The 25,433-nt window shown below is 50.9% G+C and overlaps 1 protein-coding gene across 1 annotated transcript; it reads right to left on the bottom strand.

The window, feature by feature from the left end:
- Window positions 1–1,379: 1,379 nt before the first annotated feature.
- On the bottom strand, window positions 1,380–25,417 carry SLC4A5 (solute carrier family 4 member 5; the record flags this gene model as incomplete). The annotated part of the gene is given in 27 exon segments (XM_080634517.1): window positions 1,380–1,545; window positions 2,023–2,090; window positions 3,316–3,477; window positions 3,756–3,929; window positions 4,194–4,262; window positions 4,411–4,483; window positions 4,568–4,746; window positions 6,061–6,222; window positions 6,824–6,937; window positions 7,134–7,247; window positions 7,616–7,816; window positions 8,239–8,300; window positions 10,810–11,081; window positions 11,197–11,330; window positions 11,643–11,817; window positions 11,946–12,089; window positions 12,434–12,588; window positions 12,733–12,820; window positions 12,910–13,067; window positions 14,981–15,036; window positions 15,761–15,844; window positions 17,797–17,804; window positions 17,806–17,962; window positions 18,172–18,332; window positions 20,385–20,514; window positions 24,967–25,158; window positions 25,366–25,417. Coding segments are annotated over 27 exon segments (3,510 nt in total).
- Window positions 25,418–25,433: the final 16 nt, after the last annotated feature.

Below are 25,433 nucleotides of genomic sequence, written 5' to 3'. Positions count from 1 at the left end.
TAACTGGGGTCCCAGCCCCCCCCGTATGACCGGTATAAATAGCAGGGAGGCTGTTTCTGCTCAGGGGAGGTGTTGGGGCTCTGTGAGGTTTGAAATAGAGGCAAAATAAAGACTCCATGAGTAAAGGAAATGGATTTGAGGGTTCTTCAGACCAGAAGCCACTTCAGGCCAGAGCCACTCTGGCTTAGCCCATGGAAGGAAAAAACCCCCTTTAAGAGCCTTGTCACCACCCTGATGCTGCTGGATAAAGGGGGTGAGAGTTGGGCAGCGCCAACCTGAGCTCGGTGCCTGCGCCAGCTCCTGACCTACTCCTTCCCTTCCTTTCCCAGAGGACTCACAGGCAGCAGCGGGTGGGAAGAGCCCTTTGTGGAGCCAAAATGCCAATGGAGACCAACCAGGGAGCTGCTGGATGTGACCTGAAAGCACGAGGAGGAGGGATGTGTCTCCAGTGGGATAACAGCTTGGACATGTCTTGCTCCCGGCCATCAGAGGAAGAGATAAAGCCAATACCAACCCCAGGGCCAGGGATTGCTGCAGTGAGGACATGGGGATGGGCGACCAGACAGCTTCACTGCAGCCACCGTTCCCATTTTCCAGTAGAAACCATGCCCCGCTGCCTGCAGAAACCATTCCTGATTCCCTGTGGCAAGCAAAGCCCCATTCCCTGCCCTGCTCTCCCTCTGAGGCCCCAGTGGTGTTGGCCTTCAAGCAGCAACAACCTTAAACCTGAGCTGCTTTTCCTTACCAGGCCCAAAGCTCCTTTCTGACCCTCCGAGGCCTCCTCAACCCCATCCACCCTGGCACGAGCACAGCCAGGTCCTTCCTGCATCCCTGCTACCACATTGGGAATGCTGTGCCACAGGAAGGGATTCCCATTGCCGTGGCCTGGATCAGTGGCCTCCTGCCCGCACAAAGCCTGATGCACCACCTGATGCACCATCTCCTTCATGGAACAAGACCCCTCAAGAGCCGCGTTGTGATTTCAGGGATTGGGAAGCGGGGATGCACGCTCCTTCTTCGTCCCCACACAAAACCCCCCTTCAAAACCATCACTCCTTCCCCATACATCCCAGATGCTCCCACAGCCCCGGTCATCATCAGCTTTTCCAGCCCGGGGGTGAGTAGAGGCCAAAATCTCTGATTCCACCTTTCTAGCCCCATTTCACCACCAGTGGGGATGCCTTTGCCCAGCAGAAAGAGAGGAAATTCCACAACGCATTTAACCCATGACACTAAAAACTACCAGAGCAACGGAGCCCTGGGGCCACTGGTCTCTTTCTTCTCACATAGAAAAATAAGCCCAATTTGCTTTATATATATATATGAATATAGAAATATCTATATATATATATAAATGGCAGCAGGAGTGCAGCTTGGGGTTATAGCGTGGTCTCACTGCCCATGTCCCGAGGCTGTTTCTCAGTGTCAGTGTCCTCATAGTCTGACTCCATCTCTATCTTCACCTGGGGCACGGCACAGATGGGGCTTCGGGAGTAGTTAAAGGCAGGAGATGATGGGCATGAGATCTTCAGGTGAAGTGTAATACTGGAGAGAAGGAGGAGACAAGGAAGTGAGCATCCAGGAATGGGTATTCCCATCCCAAAGCTACCCCAGCACCCTCAGGATGATGCTACCACCAGTAAAACCTTATAAAGATATGGTGTTTTGCTGTTACTATGTACAAGCCTAGAACATGCAGCTGAAGTGGAGAATAATCCCAAGATTTCAGGATTTAGATGAACATCTCAATCCTAAAAATCCTTGTGGCTGTTGCCCAAGTGGCATTTTTAGTGCTCTAAACCCTTTGGTGTCAGGCTTGGGATGCTCCATCCCGCTCAACCCCGCTCCCAACATCCCCAATAGGTGGGGCCAGCAAACAAAAGCACCCCAAAACCAGAGGGATGTTGTGAAAATCATGGAATCCCACTCGGGAGCACCATCCAGTAACTCCAAAACTGTTCCCCACAGCTGGTCCCCTGGGATGGGTGAGCAGGTTGGGGGACCCTATTTGGTGCCATTTACCTGCGATCCAGGTCTGAACCATTCGGGGAGGAATCAGAACGCAAAGCTCCAGGTGGAGGACCTCTTTCCTGGGGGGGGACACGGAGGTGAAACACTTCCCAGGTGAGGAAGGAGCCCCCCAATAACCCACTCCTCACCCTCCCTCCAGGTGCCACCAGGTCCTGCATCCTCCAGGCGATGGGAGAGGAGACAAGCTCCTGGGAGACGCTGATTTGGGGGTGATTAAGCAAAGAGAAAGGCCAGACCAGCCCCAGCAAGCAGCAGCTTGAGGACAGAGTCATGAATCATTGCATTCAAACTTGCTGGCACCATGCTTTCTCCTGCATTGCTTTTGGTCATGGCTGGCTTTGTCATGTGTGATGTTTGAGGCTGATAGTTGAACCAAATGGAACACATCTGCGCTTTCACAGCTGAGATAATGCCACCATGAGCTCTACAGCCCTGGTTTTGAGGGCTCAAACCATATGTATATGATGGAACAATAGATCAGCATTGGCTCATGGGGGACATCCAGGAGAATCCTGGCTTCCTGGCCACTGGAATACAAGTTATTAGCAGCACTGAACCTGCTGCATCCTCTCACCCTTGCTTCGAACAGAGCAAACCCTCCTCCCTGCTCCAACGGGATGGATCCAGGCGGCGTCTCTCAGCAGTGTTAGTGCCATCGGATCCTGGCGTGGGGGGTTAGGAAGCAATAGGGAATGCAGGAGGGGCTCCTGAGCTCTTTACTTACGGCTGAGGCAATGGGGACCCCCATTTCGGGGCTGCGCTGGCAGGGGCTCCATAGGGATCGTAATGACTGAGGGAGGTGGGAACTGGGGAAGAAAGTGGGGAAATGAGGTGAAGGCAGCACCTGGGTGAGCTGCAGGAGCACCCAAAGGGACCCAGAACCTCCAGGAGTGGGTGCACGAGGAGGAGGCTTTGCCTTCCTCTTCCTAAACACCCTCTCAGCTCTTCTGCCTGGGAAAGGGTCTGCAAGGAGGGGTTTTTAGTGATGCTTTGCCACCATACAGTGGGTGCTGTTCCCTCAGCCATGGGATTTGGGCTCTTCTTCCTAATGATTTAAGTATTTTCCATGATTTTCCAGCTTTCAGGACAGTTGGAGCATTCCCTGGAGCCTCTGTCCATCCCCTAAGCATCACTCAAAGCCCCTCAATCAGTAAATGCAGTGAAACACCTCCATGAATCAAAGATCTTCATCCCAGACCCACCAAACTGGAGGTTTTGGTGGGACCCTTTCCTCTATGGCTGGTCCAGGATGTCCTTCCCCATCCATGGGAGCCGCTCACCCACCTCCTCATCGCTGCTGCTGTCTCCTTTGTTGCCTTTCTTCTTCTTCTTCTTGTCATCCTCTTTCTTCTTCTCCTTCTCAGGGATGATGTTGTCAATCCAGGCCAGGTCGTGTTGGGAGAAGACAAAATCCAGCAGCCGCCTCACCAGGATCAGGGCTAAAATCTAGGAGGGGAGAGGCACAAGAGCAGGATCTGCAAAGAGCATCTTTCATCCCCAGACCTGGGTAACACCATGGGGCCAAGCTGTGGCTGCCCCATCCCTGGCAGTGTTCAAGGCCAGGTTGGACACAGGGGCTTGGAGCAAGCTGCTCTAGTGGAAGGGGTCCCTGCCTGTGGCAGGGGTTGGAGCTGGATGAGCTTTAAGGCCCCTTCAAACCCAAACCAATCTGGGATCCTATGATTGTAACCGAGGTTACAGCAGCTGCCTGGGGTTGTTCTTACCATGACGGGGAAGATGATGGCAGCCACGGTGGATTTGAGGATCCAGAGGACAGCCAGGCAGATGATCTGCACCAGCGTGAAGAGGTGGATGCGACGCAACGGCACGTGCCGGAGGAAGACGTAGTCGGGCTGGTGCTTGGCTGGCATGAGGAAGAGCTTGCAGCGGTCCCAAAACTGTGGTGGGATGCGGGCTGGCGTTAGCCCTCGGCCCCATTCCCCAGGCTCCCATGTTGCCCAGAGAAGCCCTTTTTTAGCCCCCAAAAAGGGGAATTTGGGGGAATTTTTATGTTCCTTGGGGGTTTTTGCGTATCTGTTGTCTCTCACAGCTGGGAATATTGGATGCATCCAAATATTAGAGTGCAAAACTTGGGGTCAAGATTCCAGCATTTTGCCACTTCATGGACATGAAGGAGGAAGATGAGGAGGAGGAGGACTCACCTGGATGCCATTCAGCGACGCAACACCCATGTAGAGGAAGACTCCGTACAGCACCGGCATGGGGATGTACTGGGGATATGGGAGAAACGCGGTGCTTACCCCAGGGAAGGTGGCAGCCCATTCCCAGATATGGGACCATGGTGGTGGGGGAGAGTGCAGCTTTCTCTTCCCACATCTGCAGGGAGGGAGCAGGGATGTGGGAACAAGAATGTTTTACCTTCAGGATAGGGGCCAGGAAGACAGAAATCCCCGTCAGCACAAAGACGATGATGCCCGTCACTCTCTGCTCCCTGGAATGATGAGAGGAGCAGGATGAGGCCATGCTGGATTAGGGTTCCTTACTACAAGGAAGAGCATGGCTGAGCCTTCCTCACCTGACACCCAGGAACTGGGGCTGCTCCCCCGGGGCGCTGGTCTCTGTCTCCATCTTCAGGCTGTCGATGTGGGCGATGGAGATGACGGTGGCTGCCACGTACCAGGGCAGCCCCATGAAGGAGCACACGGCCATGAGGATGCCCACCCAGAACAGGTCCAGGTGGTAGCCCGCGGCTTTCTGCAACACAGCACCCGGGAGGGGCAGGGGGGCAACACGGCTTGTGAAGCTGTTCCTGTGCTCACCCCAGGGACCAGCAAGGTGGGGGCTCCCTGGTGATGCATCCCCTGAAGCATCCTGCATCACCATAGTGCACCCTGCATCGCCCTGATGCACCCCATATTGCAATAGTGCACACTGTATCACCTTGAAGCACCCCACAGTGCTATGGTGCATCCTGCATCATCCTGATGCATCCCACAGTGCTATGGTGCATCCTGCATCACCCTGATGCTCCCCACATCGCTATGGTGTACCCTGTGTTACCTTGAAGCACCCCACAGTGCTATCGTGCACCCTGCATTGCCCTGATGCTCCCTGCAGTGCTATGGGGCACCCTGCATTGCCTTGAAGCACCCCACAATGCTATGGTGCACCCTCCATTGTCCTGATGCACCTCACAGTGCTATGGTGCACACTACATCATTTTGAGGCACCCCACATTGCTGTTGTGCACCCTGCATTACCTTGAAGCACCCCACAGTGCTATGGTGCACCCTGCATCATCTCGAAGCACCCCACATTGCTATAGTGCACCCTGCATCACCCCCTTGCACCCTGCACCACCCCGGTACACCCATCGTTGCTGTGATGGACCTCACACTGCATCGATGCATCCCACATCACCCTGAAGCATCCTGTATCACTGCAGAGCACCCTGCATCACCCTCATGCACCCTGCATTGCCATGGTGCACCCTGCATGACCCTGAAGCACTCCACTTTGCTTCATACACACTGCATCACCCTGATGCACCCCAAATTGCCACAGCACACCCTTGCAACACCTCAAGTCAACCTGAAGCAACCTGCATTATCCTCATGAACCCCACAGTGCACCCTCCATCACCCCTCACTATCCTAAACCACCCTGCATCACACTCATGCAATCCACTTTGTACTGATGCACCCCACCACATTGCCATGGTGCACCCTGCAGCACCCCACATTGCTCTCATACATCCCCCTGATGCACCCTACATTGCCATGCTGCACCCTGCATCCCATGCAGTGCACCCTGGATCCTCCTGCTGCACCCTGCTGTGCTGCAGCACACCCCATACCCCCACCACACCACACTGGATTAATTTAACACCCTGGAGGCTTTGTCACCCCAGAAATACAGCTTGAAAGGAAAGGGAGAGCTCCTGCTTTGCACAGCCAGGGTGAAACCCCCTGTGCCTTGCAGCAGCACCCAAAAGGGGGTGCTTGCAGAGATGCAGGCGATACGCAAAGTGATGCTGCATCCCCCAGCATGGGACAAGTCCCGGCTCACCCGCAGCTTGTGCTCCTTCCTGTTGACGATGACGGCTGTGATCTGCTGGTCCATGAAGATGAGGATGGTGACGAGGAGGGCGGGCAGGGCGCTCGCCAGGTAAACCCACCACGGGTTCTTCCCAAAGGGAAACACGAACCACCCTCGGTCTACACGGGTGGGCTGGGGGGGGAAGAGAAAAGGGTTGGACACCACGGCTGAGCTCGGAATGGGTCAGAGAGGGAGACAATCCCAGCACTGGCATTTTGGGAAGCCCCACATCACCCTGAACCCCATCGCCTTTGAGCATTGTCCTGTCCTGGTGATCAGTCTCTGCTCCCAAGGAACAAGTGATAGGACAAGAGGAAGCGGCCTCAAGCTGCACCAGGGCAGGTTTAAATGAAGCTGAGGAACAATTCCTGCCCCAAAGGGTGCTCAGGCATTGGAACAGGCTGCCCAGGGCAGGGCTGCAGGCACCGTCCCTGCAGGTGTTCACACACCCTCAGTGCCATGGGTTAGTGGTGGCCTTGGCAGGGCTGGGTAAGGGTTGGACCGGATGAGCTTGAAGCTGTTTTCCAGCCCGGTTGATTCTCTGATCCTGTATGCATCCCAGAATCCCACCACCACTCACTTCCCATCCAAACCACCCCTGGCATCCACATGCCTCAACCCCAGACTTTGCCTTCCTGCTCACTGGGACTCCCCACATCGTCCACAGCAATACTGAGGGCAGGGGGGAAAGACATTTTGGGCAATGTTGTACTATAAAGGGGGTTTATTTTACCTTAAAATCAGTAGGCACTTGGAGCTTTGGGGTGTTGAGTCCGAAAAGCACATCCAGCCCCACAAACATTAGTATGGACATAAAGATAGAGAAATCACTAATAAGTTTACGCAGCTGCCAAGAATGAAAGAGAAAAGGGAGGGAAAAGAAAAACAGAAGGAAAAGAAGTCACAGAATTAGAATATTCCCTCGGAAAAGACAAAGTAGCTTCTAAGAAGGTGCCTGGACACTGCGGGAGCCACGTTTTATCCCCAAAACTATTGAGAAGCTGGAAAGAGAGTGTGGATGGAGAGGTGAGGAGCAGCCGAACCTTGATGATACTGGGGATGTGGAGCTTAGGGGTGTCCAGTCCGAAACAGGCATCCACTGCGCAGAAGATCAGGATGGAGAAGACATTGGAAAAATCAGCAATGAAAGCCCTGACCTGGAAGCAAGACAGGGAAATGGGGGTGGAAAGGGTAAGTAATGGGATGCTGAGGGTTATTAACGGGATGGAGAGAGTTATTAATGGGATGGGGTTTTGCTCCTGCTTCAGCATCCTTCCCTGAGCATCCTTCCAGCTCTGCTCACTCATGGATAACGTGGGTACCACCATCAAAATGCAGATGTTTTTCCGCTTTGGGAATGGGTTATTCAGCATGCAAGAGCCAAATCAGCAGCCAAAAGGATCCCAAATAAGGGAGGATTCCCCTAATCGCTACCAATGTCTAGAAATAGGGATTTCCTTTCCTGGAGCTCCCATTTTTCCTCCCCTTTGGAAAAGAAGGAGGTAAAACTTGGCACTTCCCTTACCTTGGTGGGGAAATAGCGGCTGAACTTGAACTTCTTCAGGGTCAAGGTCATGGAGTAGGTCCCAAAGAAGAGGATGAAGGACATCAGGGCCAGGTCGGGCACGAATTTACAGGATTTCCCTACTAAGCTGCCACCATATTTGAGACATTCCTTCTTACTGAGCTGAGTCCAGTCCAGAGCTGTGAGGTTAATAGCATTGTACTGGGGAGAAAAACCCAAAAACAGCGAAATTAGTGGTTTAGGGAATTGCAGCGAGCCAGGAAAGGGGCATTTCCTGGCCCAAAAAGCAAAATTAGCCATTTAGGGAATTGGGGTTTGCAGGGGAAAAGGGATTTCCCAGCCAAAAAGAGCAAAATGAGGGTTTTAAGTCAAAGGAAAAGGGTATTCTCAGCTTCCTGCCACTGGGAACCCCAAACCCACAGGAAAATCCTGGAGCTGCTTTGCAATCTGGGTGAAAAAAGTGGGGAATTGATGCTGCTGAGCTGAGCCGTGAACCCAAATCAATGTGAATCCTGCATTTCCCTCACTTCAAGCTAGCATACCTTGCTCCCCGGATGCACAAGCCCTTTGGATTTGCCCTCCCTTGTCCCAAATTTGCCATCAGGATGAGCAAGCTCGCTTACCAGAGAAGCATTAGTGGTGTTTGGTGCCACTGGAGCTGAAGCATCGAACAAGGTCGCATTGGCTGCGGGAAAGGAGTTTGTTATTAAGGGTTTTGGCCAATATCGAGGTTATGGCACTCAAAGCAGCTGGGCTTCACCCTAAGAGGCCCAGCTGAGCCCAGTCGGTGCCAAAGCAAATGTGGGGTTGAGCACATCCTCCAAGAGCCACCAGGGATCAGCATCCCAAGGGCAGACCAGGATGTGGGGAGAAAACCCCCTGGTTCTAACCCCACAGCCACTTCTCCCTGATTAATCCCATTCGCCAGTGGAAAACATGGATTCTCCTTCAGCATCTTCTCCTTCCAGGGCTGGAAAGTGCCCGGGGGGGATGGACATAGTCTTAGGAGCTTCCCAGTTCCTTGAGCTTAAAGGAGCTTCCTGGGGAAGCCACCAGCATCCCGACACCCGCATCTTCAAACCACAGGGGTAGACTGGAAAAGCAGCCTTGTTTTTGGGAGGCAGCACCCAATTATGCCCAATTTGCTCTTGAAATTTGTTATTTTGGGTTTGTTTGGGGGTTTTAAAATATTTTAAGGGTGTTTTGGTGTCTCAGTGCAAAAAATTCCATCATTTCTACCCCCCGGCACCTTTGCTTCCAGTGCAAAAAGCAGCTCCACAGCTCTTTGGGTGATGCAGCTCCACAGCTTCAGGAGCACCCACATTCTTTAGGGGTGCCCCTAAGCGGGGTCCAGGACCATTCTGCCCCACCCTCTTCCCTCTGCTCCATCCTCTTCCTGTGTCATGTGGGAATTTCGGCTGCCCCAACCTGCTGCCTCCATCCCTGGCATAGAGGATTAATGAAGGAGAAGCGATTGCTGGGTTAGATGCAGAGACCTAGGGCTGCCAAAACCAAGTTCCAGGAAACAGCATTATCATCATTATATTAGTATTATTACTATTATTATTGTTGTTTATTATTTATTTATTATTATTATTATTCCTCCATAACCTTTTACTTTGCCAGAAACCAGCCTTATTTGTGACTTCTACAACTTAAAGGCTGGCATCCCACTGGTGGCATGGTAAAAGAGGGCCCCAAAGCTCTACAGAATCCCTCTTAGCAGAGCAGAGAGAAAAGCCAAATACATGGGGAAAAAATAGAACAGCAAAACCTCCCCATGGGGGAAGAGTGTCAGAGATTACAAGAGTTTTAATACTTAGAAGGCGATACTCACTTGAGATTGAAATCAGCCCAAATTGATGTGTGCAGCAGAGACAAATATGGGACAAATCAGTTATAATAATCAAAAATCAGAACTGATTAAAAAAGAAGATTAAAAAAAAGGATTTTGGGGGGAATAAATATCATATCTCAAGAGCTAAAGGAATGGAAAATCCAATGTGGATACCACTGCTGTGGTGCCCAGGGCAGCAAGGGCAAGGAGTAGGGCCAGGCTGCAAAGAAACTTCAGGTTCCAGGGTGCAAATGCCTCTTGGCAGCCTGGGATTTGCTTGGGATGGGGCTTGGAAAAGGGGGAGACCTCCCTGGAGCCTAAAGGCTTTGTCTTCATCCATGTGGATGGATGGAAGTGATCACGGTCCTGTTTGGGATATTTTGGTCCCCTGGGAATATGGCATCAGGCTTTGCTTTCCTGCAGGTCAGATCTGGGAGGGTTTTGGTTTGGGAAGGGTTGTGTTGTCTCTACTGTGTGCAGAGTTTTCCAAACCCAATGGGATCAGGTTGTTCAGCGGGTGGTTGATGAACAGAAATCAAGGAGAAATACAACATTCAACCGAATAAATGTTATTCCCATCCTGGAATCTGGTGAGATCTCTTCTTGCAGAGACGGAAGTATTGGGAACATGTTGCATGGCAGGTCTTGGATGCTTTTATTGCTGGTGAGAACTTCACTATCACACCTCTCTGCCTCCTCTGTCTGCAGCTGGTACTCCCCAAAATCAGCAGCATTAAGACTTTGTAGCTAAACTTAGCTTTTAGGAGGTGGTCATTGTCATTAGACCAAAGCAAAGATTCTGCTCCTTTCCAGGTGGCCATAGGAGAATCTGAGCTGCACAATTCGGGTGAGGGATCATCCAGTACATCTATCCAAGAGCAAAATCAGGGGAGCCATCAAAAGACCACCTGCTCAGTGGCCTCTCCTTTATGAAAAGGAGTAAGAAAGAGAAAGAAAAACAGTCCAAGGAGGTTTCCACACCCAAGTGGGACATCCTGGGGTGACGCAGACACTGGAGAGAACAAAATCCCTCCGGTTTATTTTCTGGAGAAGTGTCCATCGGCAGAGGGCTGGAATGATCTAAAATGTCCCTTTTTCCCCCATATTTCTTTTTTATCCATCTAGGTCTGGCTGCTCCAGGCTGAGGCTCCAGTTCTCCAGCACCATTTGCTGTGTCCTGACAAGCACCAGCGCATCCTTCCGTGGGGAACAAGGCTCTAAGGACAAGGTCTTTCTACTGCATGCTGACGAGGCAGCTGCCTCCTTCCATGTCCTCAGCCAATGATCCAGTGGGATTTACTCACAGCAGGACCCCACAACCCCTTCATCTTTCCCAAAGAAAAAGATGTGTACTCACCTGGGTCGGGAGCAATGCACTCGCACTTGTACATGGTCACGTAGTCTGGTTTGAAGTCCGAATTGATGGGATAGTACTTAAAGGCTCCAATCATCTTCTTGATGGCATCATAGATGAAGATGAAGCTGATGAGGGTGGAGAAGCCTTCCTCTGTGAAGCGGGTGATGTACTTTATAATGAAGCTGGCATCGGTGGCCACCAGGATAAGGCACTGGAGAGCAGAGTGGAGGCCGATCCAGAGGCGAAACTCCATGTAGTCAATGCCATTGCCTCTGAAAGTGGGAACAAGGGAAGTGCAGCCCTGTGAGAGCACGCTGTGGGCTGGAGAACAGCCCAAATCCCGGTACGGATGGGTCCCAGTTCCCTCTGGCATCTCCCAGCACCTACTTGCTGAAGTCAAAGAGCAGCTTCTCGAAGATGAGGATGGGGCCGGTGCTGCTAAGGATGATGAGTGGCTGCCCAGCAAAGAGGCAGAACATGGAGCCCGCCATCGCCGTGCCAAGGAAGCTCTCCATGACACCCTGGGGATGGATCAAACCCAGCATTGTGGTGATGCTGTGTCACCTTACCTGCCCCACTGATAGAGGTGGGAATTAAGGACGTCTCCTTGGATCTGTATAGGATGGGTGGGACCATGTCGCATTGCTGCTGGCATTGGCATTGAGAAGGGTTTTCCCATTCTGTAGGTATTTCAGGACTGCCAGTCCCACTTGGCAACGAATTTCCATCTCCAGCGTTAAAGCTTGGCATGGCACAAGGAGGGTAAAACCCATCCCATCCCATCCCATCCCACTGTCCCCAAGCCAAAGAGACCACCTCCCCTTGGACTTTACCTGGTAGTTGTCTGTGGCATCCCCAAGCAAGCCCCCAAACGTGATGGCATTGGTGATGCAGCCCAGGTAGATGAACAAGATGGCAGAGATGGACTGGATATGAAAGCCTTCATAGAAGTCGCTTGGGAACCAGGGCAGCTTCCTCTTGATATCCAGATACAGGCCACCACAAAACCTGAGGAGAAACCATGAAGGACCAGTGCCCTGTGCCCAAAAGGATTTCACCCTTTCATGCCTCTGAGACCACACGGTGAACCAGGAGAGGACACTGATGGGTTTTCAGGTGGTGAGGTGCTTGCTCACCTGCCGGTCCATGCAAGTTCTTCCCCGATTTCATGAACTTCAGGCATCTCCCCATCATCGCTGCCTCCTCCACCGGCCCCAGCGCCTGCACCACCGACCGTGCCGTTCATCTGCCCCACTTCATTCAGGGAGAAAACTGATTTCCTGGGGGGAGAGGGCCACCAGCATTGGCCATGGCACCTGCCCAACCAACCCAGCCTTGGTACAGGGCCCATGACCAAGGCCATGGTGTAGTTCTCCACCTTCATTAGAGCTTGGGGTTTGGGGTGAATGTGGAAAGATCAAGAGCTGGATCTTCCCTGCCCAAAGGTGGAAACAGCTCTGAGCTGCTCTGGGGGAAAAAAGTGCTGAAAAAGCAGCATTTCTGGAACATCTGCAGGGGTTATGTCTAGGGATGAAGGCAAACAAAGCTGCTGCGCTCCAGCATCTCCAAACCAGGAGATGGGGATGGCCACAGGGTTGGCTCCAGCCCCACATCTCCCACCCACCTCTTCTCAGCCGAGGGCACTTTTTTGGGTGGCTCGATCCGAATGTTGGGGTCCCACTCGCCGGGTGGCAGCACAATGACTTCATCCAGAAACTCATCGATGCCAGCGATCAGGTCTTCTCTATCCCGGGCTTTGTAGGCAACGTCGCTGAAGAGCTGGGGGTCAAGAGAGGAGAGGTGTCAACCTGGGAACAGCATCCAGTACACGTGTCCGATGTTATTATGGGATTTTAAAGCTCATTTGCTGGGGTAACTGGGCAATAGGGTTCCTGGTGAGGGCTGGGTGATGCGTCTACTCACATCATCCACCATGAGAGTCGCAATGGCTCTGCCTATCTCATTGTAGGATTTGGCTTTTCCCGCAGGACCAAGGAGAATAAAAAGGAACCTGGGGAGGGAAAGGCACCATGTTGGCAACCTCGGACCACCGCCATCTGTGTCATGAGACCACTTTGGACCTGAAGACATTGTGCTTACCTGGTGGGGACCGGCACCTCTGTCACTCCTCCCAGCATCGTCGCCTGGAGGAGCCGCACAAAAGCCACAAAGGGCTTCTCCAGGAACTCCACTTCTCCCACCAGCACATTGGATGCCTCTGCATCCTTGGGGATCTTCTTCATGAACTTGTTCTTCAGCTGTTGGAAAGACGAGGTTGGGGATGGGAGTGGTTGCCAAAATTTACTTTTTCCCCCCCTTTTCCACACTGCAAATGAAAAGCTGAAGCCATAAGCTCAAACTTCTTCATCTCTGATAATCCCAGGACTCCCAGAGGTGGGATTTAAGAGCCATGCCCAAGAACAAACCAGCAAGGATTCATCAAGCTCTATTTCTTCATTACTCCAAACCACCACTAAGCCCAAGATTAACTTGAAACCACACGCCTGGAGCTCCCTGGTAGGACATGCAACTGGGTGGATTGCAGGAGGTGCTACACAAGGAAAGCCCCATGGAATTCACTGCCAAAAAATAAGGATCCCTGCCTTTCTGCAAGTCTATCTGCAGCCTGCAGCCCCAACCTCCCCTATCCGATGCAGAAACACCACTGGATGCTGCGCACAGGGGATGCTTTTGTAGCTCTTTCCTCCTCAATCTCATCCTCCGAGCAGGAATAAATGATGGAAGTAGGAAACCTCATGCATGGATTTACTCCCCGGGTCTCTTCTTCCCTGCAGCTCTTTCATTATTAGTTTAAAAGGGTTCAATACCAACCCAGGCAGGGTGTTATTATAATCTATATGCCAGCATGAGGGGAGGCATGTGAGCTGGGCAGCAAGCACTCCCCTTTCTAATCTTTTAAACCCAGATGGAAAAAAATCATAATAATAAAGCAACTCCTCCAATGCTGCTTGGAATAAGCAAGAGCAGGAGTTAACAGTGACCACTAAGCTTCATGTAACACTTAAAAAGTCCCTTTGTAGTGGGTCTAATAGGGTGATTAAACCTAAATGCTTTGCATATTTTGGGATTAACCCTCTGCACCCCACTGCTGGAGGCTGAGATTTGGGGTTTGTTTGGGGCAGTTGGGTTGGTTTATTAAGAGTTCTGATTTTGGAAGGTGTCCTGGAAACCTTCTGCTTTCCTGATCTCCTGGCATCCCTGTCCATGGCTCCCAGCAACACATGAATTTCCATCCATTGCTTCCCCCTGAATTGCATCACCCCGCAAGCATCCCTGGGGAAAAGCAAGCTGTTATCATAGAATCCCAGCCTGGTTCAGGTTGGAAGGGACGTTAAAGCTCATCCAGTCCCAAAGCCCTGCCACAGGTAGGGACACCTTCTACCAGCCCAGATTGCTCAAGGCCCTGTCCAACCTTATCCCGCACTGTGTTTAGTTTTCCCTTAGGTTTATGCTGAAATCCCACACAAACAGAAACAAAGTGAAGCCCATAGAATGCATCAGCAGTTCTCAGCTAAAACACCTCGATGGGAATGGGACATCCAGCAGAACAGCACAAAACCTATGGATCTATCCATCATCAAGCAGAGACCTCGCCACAAACTGCCCGAGCAGCCTGAGCTCCTTCCCAGCTCTCCAGTTTAAAGCAAACTGCAGGGGAAGATTTCCCAATGCATGAAATTCACATCCATCATGGTGAAATTGGAGGGAAAAATGGAACCTGCCTCTATTCACAGACCATTGTCTCAAGAGCTGTATCCATGTTTGCAGTGCCGAGTGCTTGGATGGGATTTATCCCCTCCGACTGTCAAGCAAAAGCTTTTGCAGGATCCTGGAACTCTTCCAAGAACCTTTCCTTTCCTACCTAAAGTTTTTAAGGAATGTTTTCTCCATCCTGAGACTCTCAAGCTACATCAGCATCCTCACATATCCCTCTCTGTGTTCAACTCGCAAGCACAGGTATTATTTCTGGGACAGCTTCCACATGAGTCAGCTGGATCAATACATGGATTCATTTCCCTAATTAGGAATTTGTATGGTTATCGACCGAGTGAAGCTGCACAAGGCTCACATGGACCTTCACAACCACAGAGTCCCTTCCATGCCCGAGATGCTTCTCACACCATTGCACTGATGGTTTTGGGGTGATTACCTGGTCGGTGCTCGGTGTGTCTGAGATGTCGTTCATGCTCCGACTCTGCGCGTGACCTGATGGAGGTAAGAGAGAAAATCGTGGAATGGTTTGTGTTGGAAGGGACCTTAAAGCTCCTCCAGCTCCAACCCCTGTCACGGGCAGGGACCCCTTCCACTGGAGCAGCTTGCTCCAAGCCCCTGTGTCCAACCTGGCCTTGAACACTGCCAGGGATGGGGCAGCCACAGCTTCTCTGGGCACCCTGTGCCAGCGCCTCAGCACCCTCACAGGGAAGAACTTCTGCCTTGTATATAAGCTGAACTTCCCCTGTTTCAGTCTGAACCCATCACCCCTTGTCCTATCGCCACAGTCCCTGATGAAGAGTCCCTCTCCAGCATCCTTGTAACTCCCTTCAGACACTGGAAGCTGCTCTGAGGTCTCCACACAGCCTCTGTTCTCCAGGCTGAACAGCCCCAGTGTTCTCAGCCTGTCTTCAAAGGTGAGAAAAATTATCCCCTGATGCACAGCTGAATTCCTGCCCCACGTCCAAGGTGAAAGCATAGTGAGAGGACTTCAATGTGAGTAAAAACCATACTATTTATTCGAGCTAAGCTTGCAAACCAGGTGCAGTAAGATGAAAACCCAAGAATATGAGTTTGACTGATACCAGCCAACCTGTGGCTGCACAAACTCCATTTCACTGATGGCTGGGGTGGGATCCCCATGGAATTACAACTTGATTTTGGTCTTCCTGCTTCTTTTAGGCCTGTTTCCACCTCCCCAGCACCCTCCTTGGCTTACGCAGGCGGCCGTAGCTCGCGCTCTGCCGCATCCGCAGGTCCTCAGTGGAGCGGTGGAAGGCGGCACCGGCGGCCGGGCTCCGGGCTGCAGGAAAGGAATGATTAGAGGAGATGCAGGTCCCATAGGGGACCATTGGGTGATGCTAAAGGCAAGAGGCCAGGCTGGAAATCAGCTGCCCAGCACAGACGGGACTCTTCCAGCTCTGATACATCAGCAATTTGCTTTTCCCTCTTACTCGCATTTGCACTTTAATCTCACCCATAGGATCCCAGCCTGGTTTGGGTTGGAAGGGAGCTTAAACCTCATTCAGTTCCAACCCCCTGCCACGGGCAGGGACCCCTTCCACTGGAGCAGCTTGCTCCAAGCCCCTGTGTCCAACCTGGCCTTGAGCACTGCCAGGGATGGGGCAGCCACAGCTTCTCTGGGCACCCTGGGCCAGCGCCTCAGCACCCTCACGGGGAAGAGCTTCTGCCTAAGAGCTCATCTCAGTCTCCTCTCTGGCAGGCTAAAGCCATTCCCCCTCGTCCTATCTTATTAGCAAAGAGCAAACTGCCCTCACCCACGTCTTCCCACTGCAGAGGCTCCGTGCATTACCCGACACCTTATCAGTACTCTTTTTGAGGCTATAAACGGGTTCAGAAGTACAATTTCTGTTATTTAGGATGACCCAACACTTTATTTGGCTTTTTAATCCAATAATTCTCCAAAAAAAAACCCCTACATTTGAAATCTGTCTATCCTCACCCACTAAAAATAATGATGAAATTCCCACTGGGCATCACCCTGATTCAATGTTCCAGTGGTATTTATCCATATATCATGGAGTTGCCAATGGCATAACAAATGTGAGGGAGCTTTCTGCTTCTGCCCATGACCATCCTGTCCTTGGCGGCCCTATATGCAAACTCCAAGTGATGCATCATCCCAGCAAGGAACTAGAAATGCAGACGATGTCCATAATTTTCCTATCTACAGGGACTAACCACAACATTTCCAAGTCAAGCTCCATTTTGAAGGCTTGTGGGCAAATATTAGCTCAAATATCTAGTTTTCTAACGTGGATGATGGCTGCTTTGAAACCTGGGATTGCCCATGGAGTGAGAATATTGCTTCTCGATGGCCTCTTCCGTGTGCGCTTTGTGGGTGCCGCTGCTCCTGTCCAGGCAGGGAGCAGATGAAGCCCGGCAAATCCCAGGCTCCACCAGATGACCTCAGTTTAAACCTAAGTAAATAATCTAGCCTGAAAACAAACAAATCCCCTTTTATAATGGCTCAAAAATAGGTTCAGCCCCAGCCCAGACGGGATTTTTCTGTGGGCAGCTGTGCCAGAAACCCTTTTGGCCAAGTGACCGCCAATGCCATTGTCCCTCACACAATGCCCGTGTCCACCTCAGCAGACATCTCTTTGGCTTCTGGCTACCCCTACCCTTAAAGCCACCAGTGATAGAGCATCCACAGAATCACAGGATGGTTTGGGTTGGAAAGGACCTTAAAGCTCCTCCAGCTCCAACCCCTGCCACAGGCAGGGACCCCTTCCACTAGAGCAGCTTGCTCCAAGCCCCTGTGTCCAACCTGGCCTTGAACACTGCCAGGGATGGGGCAGCCACAGCTTCTCTGGGCACCCTGTGCCAGCGCCTCAGCACCCTCACAGGGAAGAGCTTCTGCCTTATCTCCAACCTGAACTTCCCCTGTTTCAGTTTGAACCCATCATCCTTTGTCCTATCACTATAGTCCCTGATGAAAAGTCCCTCTCCAGCATCCTTGTAGCCCCCTTCAGACACTGGAAGCTGCTCTGAGGCCTCCATGCAGCTTCTCTTCTCCAGCCCCAACTTTCTCAGCCTCTCTCCATACAGGAGGTGCTCCAGCCCCTGATCATCCTCGTGGCCTCCTCCGCAGTTGCTATTTGGGGTCTTTCTCCATGCAATAAACAGCTGGGTGCCCTCAATTATCGGTTTTCCCCAGTTCCTTCTTCTGAGATCTTCCTCCCTCCAAGGTGGCTCACTAAAGACTCAAGGATGCCACCAAGATTGGACCACAGGGACTCACTTGTGTTGGAGGAGACGGACTTTCCAATGTCGGCCAAGGACCTGTGGATTGGTTTCTTGGTTTGGTGACGGTGCTTCCTGAGAAGCACATAGCTTATCTTCTCCCGCAGCTCTGGCTTGAGCAGACCATCCTCAATCTGCTTCTCAATGACATCATCTGCAAGCACCAAACAAGGGTGGCACATGGGTTACCACACTGCAAACCCTCCTAGAAAGCTCAAGACAACACTGATTGAACCAAGTTGGTGGTTCTCAGTTCCTGTCATTGCTCAATCCCATGCAAGTACATGCATTTAAATCTGTTTCCAGCACTTTAGGATGTGGGGGAATAGCCATCTGAAACCATCAATACCTGCTGCTTCCTACCTATGATTTGGGGCAAAGAGTAGCCATCTAAGTCCAGGAGCACTGTTCCTGTCTGTAGGCACGTCCGCAGCTCAAACAGGCTGTGCAAGGACAACGTGGACACGTGGGGCTTGCTCCACCTCTCCCCACCTTCCTCCACCTTTTCTTCAAACTTTATCCACCTGAAATGAGAGGTTGGCCATGGGATGGTGTGTGAGAAGAGAACAAGAGAATTGCTTTTCCTGTGGAGTTTCCCTTCTGCAGCTTTGCAAACCTGGATTTGTTCGTACTGCAAAGGTTTTGCTTGTTATTCAGGATGGGAATGGAGAGACCAAGTAACATCATTAGACAAAATACTGCTCGCATGCTAGCAGAGGAGAGTAAAACCTCTCAGCTCCACCACTGACCTCAACCCTCTTCAAATTGCTCCTGTGAGATGGGAGAGGTTTTTCCATGGAGCCGAGCCTGCCTTAGCCAGGACCTGCATCCACATGGACCAGCCATGCACACAGGGCAATACAAATGGCTTTGCGACCCTTTAGCAATACTCAGGCTTCATTCCCATGGTGGGAGACAAGGGGGTTTGCAGGCCCTTGGAATTCAGCCCTTCCACTTATATCCCTTAACTTTACAAACCAAAGACTTCAGAGCAAGACATCAGTTTGGGGACTAAAGCTGCTTTTCCTTTACAGGAGGTTTGCACGCTCCATGGATTAAGCCTTCACAGGGCTTAACCTTACAACTTTTAACTGGTACAAGTGGGATTTTGGCTCTGGCTGCCACAGATGGAAATGATGTAGGAGGAGACGGGGTTTGGGAATAGCTGATGGCTCATGAAAGCTGCAGAGGGAGGATGGGGAGAGCCCAGCATTGTATCAGCTTACAGGGGGGTGCATTAAAATGCTGCAGCAAAGAGAGAATCCTGGGTGTCCCTACTAAAAAAGCCCCAAATGATTATCTGGGAGCGTTAGGAATAGTCTGTGGTGGGGACAAAACCCCAGCATACCCGGAAGTATAACATTTGCCTTTAGTGCCAGTGGTGAGCACATGGGGTAGGTACTTGGGCCAGTGTGTGGGACTCGAGGCACGTTTCCAGCAGCACCTTTGCCTCGGGATCAGCATCCCATGGTCCTTTCTCCAAAGCAAAACTCCATCTCCCTGCTGTGCTCAGCTTCTTGATTTCCATTTGTTGGCATTTATTGTGGATTTAGCCCAGCAAGGAGCTGCTCTCCTGTGGCTAAAGAGGCTGAACCATTCCTCACTGGAGAGTGGAAATCCAGGACTTGAGAAGCCTCCATCCTCCCGCTGGGAATTTGGAAACCTCCATCTCAATTCCTCCCTGATGAAAAACCCAATGCAAGGAGAAGGATGCTAAGAGCTTTCTATATACCTGATGATCACAGGATCATGGAATGGTTTGGGTTGGAAAGGACCTTAAGATTATACAGTTCCAACCTGCAAAGGATGCAAATAACCAGCCCAAGATGAGCACTCACAGGGCCTGATCCTGCTCTCTCCTTATTCCTCAGGTGAGCTTTTACATCCAAAAATCCCACATGTGCTTGGAAAGGGTTGGGGATACCATCAGCATCCCTGACACCCATCCCAAAGCTCCCCAAAATCCCCCAGCCCTACCAGCCCTTACACAGTTGAATCTAGGAAGAGAAAATCCCACTTGGATTTGAGATTTTCCCCTTGGATAAGCTCTTAATTCCATAAAGTGAACACCACTTGCAACTACTCTGCTACTTCTGTTAAAGATGTAGGTGGGTTTTAGTATCATTGCTTGAGGAGTAGAAGTTTAAATCCTGACCTGGCCAAGTGTGGGGGGAAAAAAGACCTGAGAAAATGTCCCTTATATCCCCTCTTCCCATTTCCCAGCTTTGCTCTAATTCTCCAGTTTCCCAACATGTTACCCTCGTTTTTACACCTTCCCAGCCCTTTCTGCAGGGCTTTGCTCTCATGCTACAACTGGGAATGAGAAAAGCTCCAGCTCTGCGGTTGATCCAACCTGGGAGATGTGGGATGAGATGTGAAATATTCCTCCTTTCCTCCCTTTCTCTGCCATTTCAAGCCCTCAAAACACCTTGTTTTATGCATTCTCCTAACCCAGGCAGAGCTTTTTTGACCTCTTTAAGAGTGATGCTCATTCCCAAACCCTTTTTCCATGCAGGGATCTTTAGGAGATCTTTCCCCAGCACATTTCCAACCCAAAGCATCTCACCCCATCTCACCTGGCCGACTCTTTCCACTCCATCTCCTCACCATCGTGCTGCAGTGTGTCCATCTCCGTGAAGAGCGTGGGGTTGGGAGGCTCATCATCTTCCCCCAGGATGTAGCGGAGGCGCTCGGCAGCCGGAGACACTGCCAGGGATGGGGAAAAGAGGTTTTACCATCGACTGGAGGCAAGATGATCCCATATGGAAAGCCCCAGGGTGGGTAAAGAGGGATCTGCAGGTCTAGTTAACATCCTGGGGTAGAAAAAGGAGGTTTTGAGGAAAATGTTTAAGGTGAGAGACACTGAGGACTCAGAGAACTCTAAGTAATCCTCTCCCAAAATCCCTGTGCAAAGAGATGCGGAATGCTGGTCAAAGGATGAGCAGAGGCTGTGTAGAAGAATCCATAGGTCTGGGCTGGGAATTAAGGAATGTGGCCAGCCCTATATACAACACAGTCAAATTCCCCTTCCAGGAGCACTATGTGCCCTGTTTCCATGGGGTATCCCACATTTTTTCCCTACCACAGAGCCTGATTTTGCAAGGTTCGAGCTGTCTGCTCTCAGTAATCAAATCCTTATGGTCTCCAGCACTGTATATCTGGATGCACAAGCGCTCAGAACATGTTTTCCCACTGGATTTCCAAGGGGAACATGTATTTTTTTGAGTGGAATAATAAAAATTTACCATTTCTGCAGGAAAAATCCAACTTCTTGCTGCAAATAAGCCACCAGACAGGGAAGGCCACTTGTTGCCTCCTGTGGTATGTTAAGGAAAAGGAGCAGCAGCATGTCATCTCCTGACAAAGCTACCAACTGATGGGAAAAGGGTTTTTCGTCTTTGGAGCATTTCCCATGGAATGCACTCATCCAATGGCCATGGAAAGCTGATGGATCTGCCCTCTCGTCCAGAAGACAAAGCCAGGCTGGGTTTTCCTTTAACCCTTTCCATCTTCAGGTGCTTCTCTAGTAAAGCCTCATCATAGTGGTTGCAGGGAGGAGTTGAACACTGGGATATGAACCTGGAAGTGGCATGGACTCATCCACTCTCCAGTTGCCCTGTTATCCATAAAAGAGGTTAAACTCAGCCCTGTGCCAGGCTTCATGGAAATGGTATATATTTAATCAAATCTTGGATCTTATCCCTCTCCTAATACAGTAGGAATTAATCCAGCTTGGAAATGTCTTTGTTAGTAGGATTCTTCTGTTCTCAAACCTGGGAATAAGAAAGGTGGGTAATACAGTACCCAAAAAACAGGTAATTAAATTGCCATGCACGAGAGGAGGGGGAAAATGGGAACATTGCCTTTTCTCTCCATCAAAGGAGACGAACCAAGTCGCAGTGGCCGTGAAAGAATAGGATGTCCCTTGCTCTAGGCTGAGCCTGCTTAACTGCTTAAGCCCTTTAAACCCCACCACCAGGACTAAAGCCCTGTTGTCAAGTTCCTCCTTCCACTTCCATAAGCTTCATTATTATGATTATTAATATTCCTGTTAATTTTAGAGCTGGGCTACGTGCCTGGAGGGCTTCAGGCTCTTTAAGCCTAAAGTGCTGTTCCTGTAAGAGGGAATGAAATCAGTGCGGTCCTGGCAACCCCCTCACCTCGGCCTCATGCTGTGCTCTGCAGACCAAATCTGACATATCCTGCAAAAATCACAGCAAATACACGAGCCAGACCATGGAAAATGGTAGAAATAAGGGAATTTACTGGAAATTTACTGTGAATTTACTGGTTTGGGTGGAATCTCCGGATGGATTTGTTCAAAAAGGGGAACTCATGGTTTTTGCAGCAGAGAAAGGCGAAGGGTTGGAGCTTTGTAGATCTTTGGCTTGGCGGTGGCTGCTCCCAGCTCTGCCCAAATTCCCACCTTCAGTGCTTAAGAAGGGTCCCTTCTCCTGCATCAACCTGCCAGAGGGTTCCCCAAGCATCTTGTATTGGGGTGTCGGGGCTGTGACACACTTTATCCACTGGAAACCACTAAAGGTAAAGGCAAATTTGCACATAAAGAGCTTTTTAAGATGGTTTTCGGAGCTTTTTCCCCACTCTCCCCCTGTTTAAGGAATAAACCCACCTCTCAACACATAACATGAGCTTCCTGATGGCTTCCCCACCGCTCACTGACCCGAGCAAAGAGCCGGTTGCTAAACCAACAATGCTGGGGCTTGGCCACACAGCCAGAATTCATGGGCTTTGTTCACCTGCAGGACCCTTTCGTGCCTGGGACAGCACCAACATCCTGCTTTTTCCTGCTAGGAATTTGATTCAGCACCTAAATCAATCCTGGAAAGCAGCTGGGGAATATAGACAGAATAGCAGCGACCAGGGCTTGGCACCTCTGGGGAACACAAGGCTACAGCTGATCACAGAATCATGGACTGGTTTGGGTTGGAAGGGCCTTTAAAGCTCATCCAGTTCCAGCCCCCTGCAGCGAGCACCTTTCAGATGCAGTGACACTGGCTAAAACCCACAAAGCCGTGCCAAAATCTGCACCTATTTCCTGCAAGATACAGTTCAACGGGTGCCCAGAGCAGATCTATACCTCCTTGAACCAGCTTATATGATGGGAAAACACCCCAGCTGTTTGAAATCAAACCTGCGCTGTGATTTCAGATGCAGTGGATCAGAATTGAGCCCACAGACACAGAATTAGCTCGGCATTAACAGTGGTGAGCATCAGAGAATGGTTTGGGTTGGAAGGAACTTTCCAACGCCCTGCAGTGAGCAAGGGCATCTTCAACTGGACCAAGTTGCCAGAACCACATCCATCTTAGCCTTAATATGGGATAATTTCACATATGCAAGAACCTTCATTTCCATGGATAATCAGACAGGAGAGATCAGTCACACTGATTTATACCTCCTTTAACGTGAGGTTCACAGAGCCCTTCACACCCCAACTTTGATCCAGCAGTAAAACGTCACCTAGCAATGCTTTTCCAAGCCAAAATTCCTGTTCTGGTTTTAGGTATAATTAAAAAGGTGATAAAATAGGGGATGGACGAACCTGGTGCCTTCTGGGGTTTGCAATCCAGCTGGGCAGTGGGACTAAGCCTTATTTAAGGCTCTGGCATACAAACCATGCACTGTTGTGGTCCTTCTGAACACACAACAGCCTTTTTCCGGGGTTTCATGGGTTAGAATGGTCCCTTCCCCCCCAGGATAGAGAAGACTGAGGTGCACATCCCACGGGATTAGATGCTCCATTCCTGTTCAAGAAAACCCCATCTCTGGGAGATTTTTCTTCTTTCAAATAGCCATTTCTCTGCTTCCCTACTGCTGGGGAGCAGTGGAAGATGATACAGACCCATGTGTCCCCACCTTATATTTGGGGTGAGCTTTGGAGCTTGGTGCCCCAAGCAAACGCTCAACCCAAGCCCACGCTGGCTCCCAAGTTGATTTTGCAAAGGAAAAGCAAAGCCAAATAAACCCAGGAGCTTTTCCTCCTCTCCAGCTCCCCCATTGCGGACACCGAAGAGCCATGGAAATCACCTACCTGGAATCGTTTCCATCTTTTCTCCCGTTTCTTCCTGGCTCAACCAAACCTTCAGTGCACGGTACAAAAAAACCACAACCCCCAAACTTCCTCCTTTATCCACTCAGGCTTGTTAAACTCCCAAGGCTTAAGGAGCAGATTATAGAGAATATAAAGCACTTTCCTTTCCCTTTAGCTCTCATGACGGGAAGTTACCAAATCAAACGGGATGCGTGTAGGAGAGGTGAGTGGCAGCGGGATGGAGTGAGCAAGAAAGGGGAGGGAGGGAAATGTGGGAGGACAGAAATCTAAGGGTTGGGGTTATTCTGTGGAGGGGGCTTGTTTCCCACCCAGAGCCAGGTGGGAAAACCCCCTTCAAGCTCAGGGCAGAGATTTTTTGTCTGGGAAAAACACCCAAATGAGGAACATTTCCAAAAGGAAAACGTGGCTGATGCAGAGTTAAGGCTTTTTGGGGTCTTTTCCCTCCATAAAATGACTTTTCCCTCCCAAAACCAGTCAGTGTTATATCCCAGTGGCATTTACTGTGGAAAGGAGGTGACATGGTCTTGCTCGCGGCACAATGAAAGGCAATAAGGGAACTTTTCCTTCCATAGGGATAAGCCACACTGAGCCCCTGCCCGCACTGCTGAGCTGTGACGTGGTCTGCTTGACATAAACCCAAATGCAAATTTCTATAGGGGGGGTAAATAAAAACGCAGCTCCTTTGCTGTGCAAAATGTTAATCTTTGCTAAGGAGATTTAAGGAGAGCGGGCAAAGCCCCAGGCAAAAGCCTGTTGGGAACAAGGAGTGATGCCCAGAGGATGTCTGCACCCCAGGACCCTGCCATCACCCCATTTCCCCCTTAGCAATCTCCCAGGGGCAAGCACAGCCTCCTGAGGGCAAGGACAACCTCTTTATAGCCCACCCATCACCTAAGCAGCCTGAAATCCCATTTTACACCCTGTTCTCAGAGACATTCACAGGGAAAAATGAACTTGGGAAGCGCTGGGAAATGCAAACACCGGACCAAGCAAGGTGGGTAGGTGCACGGAGGGTGACTTAATCCTGGATTAAATGATGTTGCCAAAGCCCTCTTGCTGTTTTGGGAAGCCGAATGACCACTCACTGGTCCTGCTGGCATTGTCATTGCCGCTCTCATAGCAGCCGTGGCCGCCGTCGTCAGTGTCGGAGTGATCCTGGCGCTCATAGTGCCGCTCGCTCTCGCTTGTCCTATCCCGGCTGGAAGCTGATCTTCTCCGGCGCCGTTTCCTCCGGTAGCCCCGGGGCACTGGCACCCCGATGTAGATGGAGTGGTAATCTGGGGAGGGGAGGGAAGCTTTAGAGGGTGGGTCTGGGTCATTCTCACTTGCAAGAAAGAATAAAAGCCAGGGAGATGTTTGCCTTCTTCCCACCAGGTTTAAAGCATCCCATGGGATGTGCTGAGCCAAACGCTGGGAGATCTGAAGCATCAGCCAGCAGGGAAGACCCTAGTGCCATTTGGGGCATCCTGAGGTTTTTTGCTCACCTTCCTCATCGTCGTATCTCCTCCTCGAGCTGCTGAGGCCCCTCTCACTCATCCCATCCTCATCCTCC

This window comes from Psittacula echo, assembly GCF_963264785.1.
Source record: "Psittacula echo genome assembly, chromosome: 25".
In the NCBI taxonomy this organism is placed as follows: domain Eukaryota; kingdom Metazoa; phylum Chordata; class Aves; order Psittaciformes; family Psittacidae; genus Psittacula; species Psittacula echo.
This window is presented reverse-complemented; position numbering and strand designations above follow the sequence as displayed.